The sequence below is a fragment of the Lepisosteus platostomus genome, chromosome 13 (genome assembly GCF_059453375.1).
Source record: "Lepisosteus platostomus isolate fLepPlt1 chromosome 13, fLepPlt1.hap1, whole genome shotgun sequence".
In the NCBI taxonomy this organism is placed as follows: Eukaryota; Metazoa; Chordata; class Actinopteri; order Semionotiformes; family Lepisosteidae; genus Lepisosteus; species Lepisosteus platostomus.
In genome coordinates, this window is record NC_142623.1 from 35,915,424 (window position 1) to 35,929,901 (window position 14,478).

Sequence of the window (14,478 nt, forward strand, 5' to 3'; positions counted from 1 at the left end):
ATGGAATATAAAGTCTTCGGTTCCTGGCAGGTACATTGTTTCATCTTGTCTTTTGTGGCCGTGCTCGGGTCTCTTGCTGACGTTAGATACTCTGTACCGGAGGAAATGAAAATCGGATCTCTTATTGGAAGTCTAGCTCAAGATCTGGGACTGGATAGCAAAAAAGCCGCAGCTCGGAAACCCCGCATAGATTTTCAAGGAGGCAAAAGGTACTGTGATATTAGCATGGATACAGGAGATTTGCTTGTGAATGAAAGGATAGACAGGGAAGAGCTGTGTGGACAAAAGGCTTCATGTGCTCTAGATTTTGAGTTTGTCCTAGAAAATCCTTTGGAGCTGCATCGTATTGTAGTCGAAATTCAAGACATAAATGACAATGCACCAAAATTTCCTATGGACACTATAAAACTGGAAATAAGGGAATCGGCCGTCAAAGGAACTCGTTTTCCTGTGGATGAGGCCCACGATTCAGACATTGGAATCAATTCGCTGCAGAGTTATGTACTTAGTTCAAATGATCATTTCGTTTTAGCTGTTCAGTCTAGCCCTGACGGAGGTAAATACGGCGAAATCGTATTGGAGACTGAATTGGATCGAGAAAAGCAGCACGAACTGTCTTTGTTGCTGACTGCTGTAGACGGAGGTAATCCTCAGAAGTCTGGTACTGCGGTTATACAAGTTACTGTGTTAGATTCAAATGACAATGTCCCCGTGTTTACACAGGCCGTCTATAAAGTCAGTCTCACCGAAAATTCACCAGAAGACACATTTGTTGTGAGAGTTAGTGCCACGGATAAAGACGAGGGCGCAAATGGAGAGGTAATTTATGCATTCAGTCATATCTCTGACAAAGCTAAACAATTATTTCGGATTGATCGCAGAACGGGAGAGATTTTTGTGAAAGGACCGATTGATTTTGAAGAGAGTTCAGTCTTTGAAATTCGCATTCAAGCCAAAGACGGAGCTGGACTGGCCTCACAAAGCAAAGTCATTATTCAAATTACTGACTTAAATGACAATCCTCCAGTTATTTATATAAAATCTCTGATCAATCCAATTCCCGAAAACGTTTCACCTGGCACAGAAGTTGCTATTATAAATGTACAAGACCGGGACTCTGAGGAAAACAGCAAGGTTACATGTTCGATTCCTCAACATATTCCGTTCAGACTAGTCCCATCAATTAAAAATTATTATTCTTTGGTTACTGAAACGGAACTGGACCGTGAAACCGTTTCAGAATACAATATCACAATTACTGCAACCGACGAGGGAACCTTGTCTCTTTCTTCTTTTAAGATGCTTCAGTTTTCAGTTTCTGATGTTAATGACAATCATCCGACATTCAATCAACAATCATACGTTGCTTATGTTTCGGAGAATAATATCCCAGGGTCTTCCATTTGCTCTGTTATAGCTATAGATCCGGACTGGAATCAGAACGGTACAGTCTCCTATTCAATATTTCCCAGTGAGGTCAACGGGATGCCAGTAACTTCTTTTTTATCAATTAACCGGGACAGTGGGGTGATACATGCTGTCAGGTCATTTGATTATGAGCAGTTCAGAGACTTCAAAGTTAAAATAGTTGCCCAGGACAATGGTTCACCACAGCTAAGCAGCAATGTAACTTTGAGTGTCTTCATTACAGATCTAAACGATAATCCTCCACAGATATTATACCCTGTTCAGTCGGGGACCTCTTTTATGACTGACTTGGTCCCCAAAACTGCTAATGTGGGGTCCCTAGTGTCCAAGGTAATCGCAGTCGATGCCGACTCTGGACAAAACGCGTGGCTGTCATATCAGATAGTGAAATCTACGGATCCGGGACTTTTCGTTATTGATCTGCACAATGGAGAAATCAGGATAAAACGTGATCTTTATGAATCTGACGCAGTGAAGCAAAACCTCGTCATCCTGGTGAAGGATAATGGACAACCCTCTTATTCTACTACGTGCTCTGTTTATTTAATCATTTCAGATAGCTTGGCAGAATTACATGAAATGAGAGATTTACCCGCCGAGAACAGCAATTCAAAATTAACAGTGTATTTGATTATCGCTCTGGCTGCAGTTTCTTTTCTTTTTCTGATTTTCATTACAATTATTCTGGCGGTCAGGTTTTGCAGTGGAGGAAAGCCCAGGATGTTTCTTGACAGTGCAGTCGCCATTCCCGGTGCGTTTTTCCCACCCAACTATGCGGAAGTCGAGGGCTCTGGAACTCTGCGTCATTCTTACAACTATGACGCTTTCTTAACAACGGGCTCTGCCACGAGCGACTTCAAGTTCGTCAGCTCTTACACTGAGAACACTTTACCCGTTGATTATGCAATCAAAATGAAGGGAAACGAAGAGGGAGATGGGAAAGGGATGATAAATGATGGAACTGAAGTGGCATGTCAGGTAGGAAACATTAGCTTCACTTATGTAACCGTTTCTTTTGTTATCGATAATTTCAGAACATTTAATGTTGAATTCGTGGTTCTTTACTTTTTGATAGTCCTACAATTTCTTACTAAATAAAAGGTACAGTAGTATATACTGAGTCAGCATCATCACCATCATCATTTTGATATTACCAATATTTTGAAAAGGGGTATAACAACTAAACAATAAGAAAATGTATGTAATGTGGTTATTAGACCATTTTAAAAAGTTTTTCTACGCAAACACTTCGCTAAGCGTTTCAAGGTGCAATGCTCATGTTATTAAGCTATGCGGTGTTTTTTCCCCTGAAAACCGATTTCATAAGGCTGTTTTCAAGATTCCACGTGTTGTGAAGAACTTTAATCGCCTGTTAGGTCAATTATTAGGTATTACTATACTTATGTTTTATTAAATTACTACTGCTTCTGCTACTAATACTCTTGCAGTAATTGCAAATACAGGTTCTGTAGCTTTATAGTACAACTCATGGTGTCGCTATTCACCAACAAGGGGGAGTAAAATCCACATTCGCTCCCACTGTACAGATACATGGTACAGTGGCAGACGCCTTACCCGATTAACAGCGCAAACCTCTGAACCAGTCGGATTCTATCAACGTTTTTTACATTCCGGACTTCGTTGTAATCAAAGACCGACGCGATTCTATATGGGAAATACGTATGACAAATATGCAATTGGAATAAAGTGAAAAATAAGCATCTCCTATCGATTCAATATGGGCCTGGGATACAAAGGATTCTCTGTTTCAAGGGAGGTACATTGTTTTTTCTTTTTCGTAATCTTGCATATCAGTGCTGGAGATGTAAACTATTCTATTCCAGAAGAAATGAAACGCGGGTCTGTGATTGGGAATCTAATGCGTGATTTAGGACTCGATGTTAAACAAATTAAAGCCCGCAATGCCCGTGTAGATTTTAAAGGGAGCCGACAGTACTGTGACTTTAATCTGGACACCGGCGATTTGACTGTTGCAGGAAGAATAGACAGAGAGGAGCTATGCGCTCAAAAGGCTAAATGTGTTTTAAATTTTGAGCTTGTACTGGAAAATCCACTGGAGTTGCATCGTATAGTTGTTCAAATCCAAGATATAAATGATAATTCACCGAGATTTCCTAAGGATCTCATTAAGCTAGACATTACGGAGTTGGCAGCTATAGGGACTCGCTACCCAGTGAACGAGGCCCACGACCCTGATATAGGACTGAATTCAGTTCATAGCTATACACTTAATAAAAATGAAAACTTTGCTTTTGCTGTTCATACCAGTACAGACGGAGGTAAATACGGTGAACTGGTATTAGAGAAAGAACTGGACAGAGAGAAGCAGCAGGAGATTACTTTGTTACTTATTGCATCAGATGGAGGAACTCCACGGAAGACCGGTACTGTAGCTATACAGGTCATAGTGGTGGATATTAATGACAATATCCCTGTGTTTAGCCAGGGTATATATAAAGTCAATCTTGCGGAAAATTCACCCTTGGATACAGTCGTAGCAAAAGTTAGCGCAAGAGATTTAGACGAGGGAACAAATGGAGAAGTGACGTATGAATTTATTCGTATTTCTGATAAAGCAGCGAAACTGTTCGATCTTGATCACAAAACCGGAGAAATTAAAGTAACTGGCCCTATCGATTTCGAAGACGAATTATATTATGAAATTCGAATTCAGGCTAAAGACGGAGCTGGGTTAGCTTCTCAGTCGAAGGTTATAATTGAAATTACTGACGTAAATGATAACGCACCTGTTATATTTCTCAAACCTTTAAGCACCTCCATTCCCGAGAACACTTCACCTGGTACAGAAGTCGGCATCATAAACGTACAGGACAGAGATTCTGAAGCCAACAGTCAAGTTTGCTGTTCTATTCAGCAGACTGTTCCTTTCAAGTTAGTCCCGTCTATTAAAAACTATTATTCTCTGGTAACTGAGGGTGAACTGGACCGAGAGAAAGTTTCAGAATACAACATAACAATTACTGCCACAGACGAGGGTTCTCCTCCTCTTTCTTCCTCTAAAACTATACAGTTGTACATATCGGATATCAATGACAACGCACCAGAGTTTGTCCAACAGTCGTATACTGCCTATGTGACTGAAAACAACACTCCAGGCTCGTCCATTAGTTCTGTAACAGCAAGAGACCCTGACTGGAAACAGAACGGCACTGTGTCATATTCTTTGTTTTCAAGTGTTGTCAATGGGATTCCAGTATCGTCGTTTTTATCCATTAACCGGGACACTGGGGTGATACACGCTGTCAGAGCGTTTGATTATGAGCAGTTCAGAGACTTCCAGGTGCTCGTTGTCGCTGCAGACAATGGTTATCCTTCCCTCAGCAGCAACCTCACCCTGAGTGTTTTCATAACAGATCAAAACGATAATTCTCCTCAGATATTGTACCCTGTTCAGTCGGGGAGCTCTTTCATGACCGAGGTTGTCCCCAGAGCTGTTCACGCGGGCTCTCTGGTTTCCAAGGTGATCGCTGTAGATGCGGATTCGGGTCAAAACGCGTGGCTGTCATATCAGATAGTGAAATCGACTGATCCCGGACTTTTTACCATTGGTCTCCACAATGGAGAAATCAGGGCAAAGCGAGATATTTCTGAATCTGACGCAATGAAGCAAAACCTTATCATTTTAGTGAAGGATAACGGACAGCCTTCATATTCGACAACGTGTTCTGTATATTTAATCATTTCAGACGACTTGGCAGCAGTACCAGAACTGAAAGACATGTCTGCTATTCAGGAGAGAGATTCAAACTTAACAGTTTATTTGATTATTTCATTGGCTGCAGTTTCGCTCTTTTTCTTCACTTTCATCGTTCTGATTGTCACAATCAGATTTTGCCGAAGAGGAAAACCGAGGTTGTTGCTGGACGGCGCCGTTGCCATTCCCGGTGCATATTTTCCGACACATTTTGCCGAGGTTGAGGGCTCGGGAACACTTCGTCATTCCTACAACTATGACGCTTTCTTAACAACAGGTTCTGCCACAAGCGACTTCAAGTTTGTAAGATCTTACAATGAGAACACGCTACCAGTCGATCATGCTTTTAAAAGTCCCCAGAATGAAGCCTGTAAACAAGAACAAGTCAAAGATTCTGCAGAAGACGTCTCTTCCCAGGTAAATTTTGTGCAATTAATTCACTTACATGATATGTAACATTTTCGCACGTACAGTAGCAGCAAAACGCTCCGCTTTTGCGTCTTGCTGCTCTCCTTAATGTCACTGTAAAGTGTTTTTTTAACCAAAAATAAGTGGGCTATTAAACAGAATGTTTTGAGCAAATGAGTCACAATAATACTGTAGTATGTCTTTACCATTTATTGAAAACGTCTTGATGTTCTGTGTGCGGAGATATGTTTCATTACAGATCTAAAATCGTTTTATTTTGGTTTTAAAAGGTTTAGATAATGGTTGCACATCATGGCAATACAGTGAATTTGGGAACAGTTCCTTTGCTCTTTGACTTTTGGTGAAAGCGTTTTGTATTTTCTTTAGAGTCCAGTGTTTTGCTCACAATTTAGAATGTTGTTTCTACTGAACGATGTTGTGTAGGAATATATTTTATATTAATGTTGTACTTCATTTTTTGGCAGTAGATTTAGCCTTTTATTTCAGATCTAATTTTAAGATGTCATAGTGTTTTTTATTCGTAATGCTTTCTGTCGTTAAGTACTATCCGAGAGACTTTTTTGGCTATTTTTTCAATGCGTGGCATTGCGGGAGATTATTGAGCTGTCAGTTTTTGGAATTAAATCCCATTTAAAATTTTACCCTAAGAAGTTTAAGACATAATGTGCTTTACTGATACATATAAATTATTCTGGATTTTTAATGAAACCATAGAGCTCTTATCGTTATTATCAATGCTAATATAGATGCAAAATCATAGTTTTTCATTCTGAGAAATGTATGTTTTGGTCAATTCATTCTTTCTTCCACGGTTACATTTTTAAAATAAATTAGTGTAGTCTATTATAAAGTGAAACCCCATAGATAAAATTTGTGTAAACTTTAATTACAAAATGAATGCGTTTGACGACAATCTATTCTTTGTGTTTAATATTTTACATGAACAGAGGTGAGAAACATTCTGATTGACTGTTTAAGACTGGATCTGAAATGTATTCGTTTCCTACCATCATATGACACAGTATTCATAGTTTTTTAAAATATTAGTCAGATCGTGAAATTTGACATCAATTGCAATTAACAATTACAATACCCCATATTTTTTCACATTTCATTGACATTTCTCGTTACTTCTGTTGAAAATGTATGTTAATGTTTTTCACTTGAAATTGCACTAAATTGGTCACCATAATACTGTGTTCATGTTTCATAATCAGTGTATTCCATCATCATGCAGGTGATGTTACTGTATTTCATAATGTATGGATTTTTACAGTTTCCTTGAGCCCGGCACGTACTATTCGTTAAATCCTCAAGGTGTCGCTATTCACCAAGTAGGGGATGTATAATTACCCAGCACCACTCCCACTGACATACTGTACTACCCACAAGCAAGATGCAAGCTGCTGCACATCAGAGAAGCTGTAAACCGTTCGGATTCTGTTCCCGGTTTCATTCTGTTTAGCAAAGTCGTAGGCACGTTTGCAGTTGATCTCTAAATGGAAATGTGTATCCATTAAACGGTTGGACTAAACTGGAACAAACGTATTTCCCCTCGATTCAACATGGCGATGGAATACAAATACTTCTCCGTATTAAGGCAGGTACATTGTTTTGTTTTGATTTTCTTAACACCGCGTATCATATCCGGAGATGTAAGCTATTCGATTCCAGAGGAAATGAAACGCGGGTCTGTGATTGGGAATCTAATGCGTGATTTAGGACTCGATGTTAAACAAATTGCAGCCCGCAATGCCCGTGTAGATTTTCAAGGGAGCAGACAGTATTGTGACTTTAATCTGGACACCGGCGATTTGACTGTTGCAGAAAGAATAGACAGAGAGGAGCTATGCGCTCAGAAATCTACATGTGTTTTAAATTTTGAGCTTGTACTTGAAAATCCCTTGGAGTTACATCGTATTACTGTGCAAATACAAGACATTAATGACAATCCGCCGACATTCACAAGGAATTTCATAAAGCTAGAAATTCAGGAGTCTGCTGTTAAAGGTGCTCGGTTCCCAGTGAACGAGGCCCATGATCCTGATATAGGACAGAACTCGGTTCAAAGCTATACACTCGAGGACAATGACAACTTTGTTTTGGCTGTTCAGAGAAACCCAGATGGAGGTAAGCAAGTGGAGCTATTACTAGAAAATGAACTGGATCGTGAAAGGCATCAGGAAGTTACTTTACTGTTAACTGCCGCTGACGGAGGAATCCCTCAGAGATCTGGGACTGTAACTATACAAATCACCGTGCTCGATGCTAATGACAATATCCCTGTGTTTAGCCAAAGTGTTTATAAAGTGAGTCTTGCAGAAAATTCCCCCGTGGATACTGTAGTGGTCAGAGTTAGCGCCAACGATGAAGACGAGGGTGCAAACGGGGAAGTGACTTATGAATTCAGTCGGATTTCTAATAAAGCTGAGAAACTGTTTGCTCTTGATCCCAAAACCGGAGAAATTAAAGTAACCGGACCGGTCGATTTCGAAGACGAATCGTATTATGAAATTCGAATTCAGGCCAAAGATGGAGCTGGGTTAGCTTCTCAAACGAAAGTTATATTAGAAATTACTGATGAAAATGATAACGCACCTGTTATTTTTTTCAAATCTTCAATTTCCTCCATTCCTGAAAACACTTCACCTGGTACAGAAGTCGGCATCATAAACGTACAGGACAGAGATTCTGAATCCAACAGTCAAGTTCGCTGCTCTTTTCAGCAGACTGTTCCTTTCAAGTTAGTCCCGTCTATTAAAAACTATTATTCTCTGGTAACTGAGGGTGAACTGGACCGAGAGAAAGTTTCAGAATACAACATATCAATTACTGCCACAGACGAGGGTTCTCCTCCTCTTTCTTCCTCTAAAACTATACAGTTGTACATATCGGATATCAATGACAACGCACCAGAGTTTGTCCAGCAGTCGTATACTGCCTATGTGACTGAAAACAACACACCAGGCTCGTCCATTAGTTCTGTAACAGCAAGAGACCCTGACTGGAAACAGAACGGCACTGTCTCATATTCTTTGTTTTCAAGTGATGTCAATGGGATTCCTGTATCGTCTTTTTTATCCATTAACCGGGACACTGGGGTGATACACGCTGTCAGAGCGTTTGATTATGAGCAGTTCAGAGAATTCCAGGTGCTCGTTGTCGCTGCAGACAATGGTTATCCTTCCCTCAGCAGCAACCTCACCCTGAGTGTTTTCATAACAGATCAAAACGATAATTCTCCTCAGATATTGTACCCTGTTCAGTCGGGGAGCTCTTTCATGACCGAGGTTGTCCCCAGAGCTGTTCACGCGGGCTCTCTGGTTTCCAAGGTGATCGCTGTAGATGCGGATTCGGGTCAAAACGCGTGGCTGTCATATCAGATAGTGAAATCGACTGATCCCGGACTTTTTACCATTGGTCTCCACAATGGAGAAATCAGGGCAAAGCGAGATATTTCTGAATCTGACGCAATGAAGCAAAACCTTATCATTTTAGTGAAGGATAACGGACAGCCTTCATATTCGACAACGTGTTCTGTATATTTAATCATTTCAGACGACTTGGCAGCAGTACCAGAACTGAAAGACATGTCTGCTATTCAGGAGAGAGATTCAAACTTAACAGTTTATTTGATTATTTCATTGGCTGCAGTTTCGCTCTTTTTCTTCACTTTCATCGTTCTGATTGTCACAATCAGATTTTGCCGAAGAGGAAAACCGAGGTTGTTGCTGGACGGCGCCGTTGCCATTCCCGGTGCATATTTTCCGACACATTTTGCCGAGGTTGAGGGCTCGGGAACACTTCGTCATTCCTACAACTATGACGCTTTCTTAACAACAGGTTCTGCCACAAGCGACTTCAAGTTTGTAAGATCTTACAATGAGAACACGCTACCAGTCGATCATGCTTTTAAAAGTCCCCAGAATGAAGCCTGTAAACAAGAACAAGTCAAAGATTCTGCAGAAGACGTCTCTTCCCAGGTAAATTTTGTGCAATTAATTCACTTACATGATATGTAACATTTTCGCACGTACAGTAGCAGCAAAACGCTCCGCTTTTGCGTCTTGCTGCTCTCCTTAATGTCACTGTAAAGTGTTTTTTTAACCAAAAATAAGTGGGCTATTAAACAGAATGTTTTGAGCAAATGAGTCACAATAATACTGTAGTATGTCTTTACCATTTATTGAAAACGTCTTGATGTTCTGTGTGCGGAGATATGTTTCATTACAGATCTAAAATCGTTTTATTTTGGTTTTAAAAGGTTTAGATAATGGTTGCACATCATGGCAATACAGTGAATTTGGGAACAGTTCCTTTGCTCTTTGACTTTTGGTGAAAGCGTTTTGTATTTTCTTTAGAGTCCAGTGTTTTGCTCACAATTTAGAATGTTGTTTCTACTGAACGATGTTGTGTAGGGATATATTTTATATTAATGTTGTACTTCATTTTTTGGTAGTAGATTTAGCCTTTTATTTCAGATCTACTTTTATGATGTCATCGTGTTTTTTATTCGTAATGCTTTCTGTCGTTAAGTACTATCCGAGACACTTTTTTTGCCTTTTTGTCAGGGCGTGGCATTGCTGGAGATGTTGAGCTGTCAGTTTTTGGAATTAAATCCCATTTAAAATTTTACCCTAAGAAGTTTAAGACATTATTTGCTTTACTGATACATATAAATTATTCCGGATTTTTAATGAAACCATAGAGCTCTTATCGTTATTATCAATGCTAATATTGATGCAAAATCATAGTTTTTCATTCTGAGAAATGTATGTTTTGGTCAATTCATTCTTTCTTCCACGGTCACATTTTTAAAATAAATTAGTGTAGTCTATTAAAAAGTGAAACCCCATAGATAAAATTTGTGTAAACTTTAATTACAAAATGAATGCGTTTGACGACAATTTATACTTTGTGTTTAATATTTTACTTGAACAGAGGTGAGAAACATTCTGATTGACTGTTTAAGACTGGATCTGAAATGTATTCGTTTCCTACCATCATATGACACAGTATTCATAGTTTTTTAAAATATTAGTCAGATCGTGATATCTGTGAAATTTGACATCAATTGAAATTAACAATTACAATACCCCATATTTTTCACATTTCATTGACATTTATCGTTACTTCTGTTGAAAATGTATGTTAATGTTTTTCACTTGAAATTGCACTAAATTGGTCACCATAATACTGTGTTCATGTTTCATAATCGGTGTATTCCATCATGATGCAGGTGATGTTACTGTATTTCATAATGTATGCAATTTTACATTTTATTTGAGCCTGGCACGTACTATTCATTAAATCCTCAAGGTGTCGCTATTCACCAAGTAGGGGATGTATAATTACCCAGCACCACTCCCACTGACATACTGTACTACCCATAAGCAAGATGCAAGCTGCTGCACATCAGAGAAGCTGTAAACCGTTCGGATTCTGTTCCCGGTTTCATTCTGTTTAGCAAAGTCGTAGGCACGTTTGCAGTTGATTTCTTAATGGAAATGTGTATCCATTAAACGGTTGTACTAAACTGGAACAAACGTATTTCTCCGCGATTCAACATGGCGATGGAATACAAATACTTCTCCGTATTAAGGCAGGTATATTGTTTTGTTTTGATTTTCTTAACACCGCGTATCATATCCGGAGATGTAAGCTATTCGATTCCAGAGGAAATGAAACGCGGGTCTGTGATTGGAAGCCTAATGTCGGATTTAGGACTTGATGTAAAACAAATTGCAAGCCGGAAAGCCCGTGTAGATTTTAAAAGGAGCAGACAGTATTGTGACTTTAATCTGGACACCGGTGATTTGACTGTTGCAGAAAGAATAGACAGAGAGGAGCTATGCGCTCAGAAATCTACATGTGTTTTAAATTTTGAGCTTGTTCTTGAAAATCCATTGGAGTTACATCGTATTACTGTGCAAATACAAGACATCAATGACAATCCGCCGGCATTCAAAAGGAATTTCATAAAGCTAGAAATTCGAGAGTCTGCTGTTAAAGGTGCTCGGTTCGCAGTGAACGAGGCCCACGATCCTGATATAGGACAGAACTCAGTTCAAAGCTATAAACTTCAGGATAATGACAATTTTGTTCTCGATGTTCAGAGAAACCCAGATGGAGGTAATCATGTGGAGCTAGTACTAGAAAAAGAGCTGGATCGTGAAAGGCATCAGGAGGTTACTTTGGTGTTAACTGCCGCTGACGGAGGAATCCCTCAGAGATCTGGGACTGTAACTATACAAATATCCGTGCTCGATGCTAATGACAATATCCCTGTGTTTAGCCAAGGTATTTATAAAGTGAGTCTTGCAGAAAATTCCCCCGTGGATACTACAGTGGTCAGAGTTAGCGCCAGAGATGAAGACGAGGGTGAAAACGGGGAAGTGACTTATGAATTCAGTCGGATTTCTAATAAAGCTGAGAAACTGTTTGCTCTTGATCACAAAACCGGAGAAATTAAAGTAACCGGGCCTATCGATTTCGAGGACGAATCCTATTATGAAATTCGAATTCAGGCCAAAGATGGAGCTGGGTTAGCTTCTCAGACGAAAGTTATAATTGAAATTACTGACGTAAATGATAACGCACCTGTTATATTTCTCAAATCATTAAGTGATTCCATTCCCGAGAACACTTCACCTGGTACTGAAGTTGGCATCATAAACATACAGGACAATGATTCCCAAGACAACAGTCAAGTTCGCTGTTCTATTCAGCAGACTGTTCCTTTTAAGTTAGTTCCGTCTATTCAAAGCTATTATTCTCTGGTAACTGAGGGTGAACTGGACCGAGAGAAAGTTTCAGAATACAACATAACAATTACTGCCACCGACGAGGGTTCCCCTCCTCTTTCGTCCTCTAAAACTATACGGTTGTATATTTCCGATATCAATGACAACTCACCAGAGTTTGTCCAGCAGTCGTATACTGCCTATGTGACTGAAAACAACACTCCAGGTTCGTCCATTAGTTCTGTAACAGCAAGAGACCCTGACTGGAAACAGAACGGCACTGTGTCATATTCTTTGTTTTCAAGTGATATCAAAGGGGCGCCAGTATCGTCGTTTTTATCCATCAACCGGGACACTGGGGTGATACACGCTGTCAGAGCGTTTGATTATGAGCAGTTCAGAGACTTTAAAGTGCTCGTTGTCGCAAAAGACAACGGATCTCCACAGTTAAGCAGTAACGTGACAGTGTGTGTTTTCATCACAGATCAAAATGATAATTCTCCACAGATATTGTATCCTGCTCAGTCAGGGAACTCTTTCATGACTGAAATGGTACCCAAAGGTGCTCATGCGGGGTCTCTTATTTCTAAAGTAGTAGCAGTGGACGCCGACTCTGGACAGAACGCGTGGCTCTCATATCAGATAGTGAAATCGACTGATCCGGGACTTTTCGTTATTGATCTGCACAATGGAGAAATCAGGACAAAGAGAGACATAGCTGAAACTGATACAGTAAAACAAAATCTCATGATCATCGTGAAAGACAATGGACAACCTTCATATTCAACGACCTGTTCTGTAGTTTTAATCATTTCGGATAATGTCGCAGAAATACCAGAACTGAAAGATATGTCTACCATACAACAGAATACCAACCTGACAGTGTATCTGGTTATTTCATTGGTGGTTGTATCCTTGTTGTTTCTCGTTTTCATCGGTGTAATTGTGACAATACGAATTTGCCGAAGAGGAAAACCGAGAATGTTGCTGGACGGTGCCGTCGCCATTCCCGGTGCGTTTTTCCCACCCAGCTATGCGGAAGTCGAGGGTTCTGGAACTCTGCGTCATTCTTATATCTATGACGCTTATCTAACGACGGGCTCCACCACGAGCGATTTCAAGTTTGTGAGATCTTACAATGGAAACACACTGCCAGCCGAACATGGTTTCAAAGCTCCTGAGAAAGAAACTACTAAGCAAGAAGTTAAAGATAATGCCGAAGAACTGTCTTTACAGGTAAATATTGTGAAATTAAATAGCTTATTTTTTTAAACATTTTCCTATGCATTTACCAACGGAAAACCCTACTCTCTGTGTGATGTATTAATCGCGTCTTCCTGGTCTTTATAGGGTTGTTTTTCTAGACTAACAGTTTAGATTATTATTGTTTGCACATCGCAGCAGCCCAGTACATTTGGTAACTAATTTTGTAGTTTGTTGTGTTTGAGAGGCGTGTTACGATTCAGCACATTAGAATTCCTTTCTCTAAAGTTAGAATATAGATATCTCTATTAAACGGTCAGGTGTTAAAAGAAACGTTTTTGTGAGAGTTTAGCATTTAGCTTAGTGTCTATGAAATGAGATTGAAGAGTAAAATTGCACCAGCTGTTGGTCGTTTTTGCTTTAATATTATTTTCGCATTGTGGCTTTTATTTCCTTTGCTTGCTGCTCTTGTTCATTGGATCTTTCACGTTTGTAAATGAAGTTTTTTTTTTAATTTAATGACTTTAAAACGCTTAGGACATACTGTATAATCTTGAAATCTTGTACTCTAGTTTGCATTTTCATAAACCCTAACTTTCGTATCATTATTGCTTACACACATTCTACACAAAAATATATTGTTCTTCCATCTTGGATCATTTTTGTTTAGCTTTTACTGAGCACATCTGGGACCACATTTTTCATCTCGCTCTTATTATCTTTATATCATTAAAGGTGGCATCAAATTTGAGTAAATCGGACATTTATGAATTAATTTTATTAATAAGATGGAGTCTGTAGATAGCTTTCATATCAGTTTTGACATAACGGTAATATGCTCGAGGATCGATCACTTTTTCGTGTGATCTAATTCATCACCATACGTTTTCTCACCACCTATCAAGGCAAGCAACAGGCTCAAAAGACCGTGTACACCCA

At 39.5% G+C, this 14,478-nt stretch overlaps 3 protein-coding genes across 11 annotated transcripts in view; all 3 read left to right on the top strand.

Moving 5' to 3' along the window:
- Window positions 1–2,298, top strand: LOC148650536 (protocadherin gamma-B1-like). Its single transcript, XM_088604488.1, has 2 exons — window positions 1–819; window positions 2,124–2,298. The coding sequence occupies exons 1-2, from the start codon at window positions 1–3 to the stop codon at window positions 2,157–2,159; spliced, it is 855 nt and encodes a 284-aa protein (XP_088460614.1). The 3' UTR covers window positions 2,160–2,298.
- The window catches only part of LOC148650534 (protocadherin gamma-C5-like), a 216,054-nt gene that overhangs the window by 30,705 nt on the left and 170,871 nt on the right, over window positions 1–14,478 (top strand). The window contains exon 1 of one of the 9 annotated variants that reach the window (XM_088604437.1): window positions 6,992–9,576. The exons of 7 other annotated variants lie outside the window; for them this stretch is intronic. In XM_088604437.1, coding sequence (XP_088460563.1) covers window positions 7,159–9,576 — 2,418 coding nt within the window. In that variant the 5' untranslated portion in view covers window positions 6,992–7,158. Of the gene's footprint in view, window positions 1–6,991; window positions 9,577–11,000; window positions 13,573–14,478 lie in introns of those variants that run through there. One more of the 9 variants, XM_088604444.1, reaches the window with a different exon arrangement.
- On the top strand, window positions 2,966–5,668 carry LOC148650537 (protocadherin beta-16-like). Its single transcript, XM_088604487.1, has one exon. It carries the CDS (start codon window positions 3,167–3,169, stop codon window positions 5,618–5,620), a length of 2,454 nt encoding a protein of 817 aa, XP_088460613.1. The 5' UTR covers window positions 2,966–3,166; the 3' UTR covers window positions 5,621–5,668.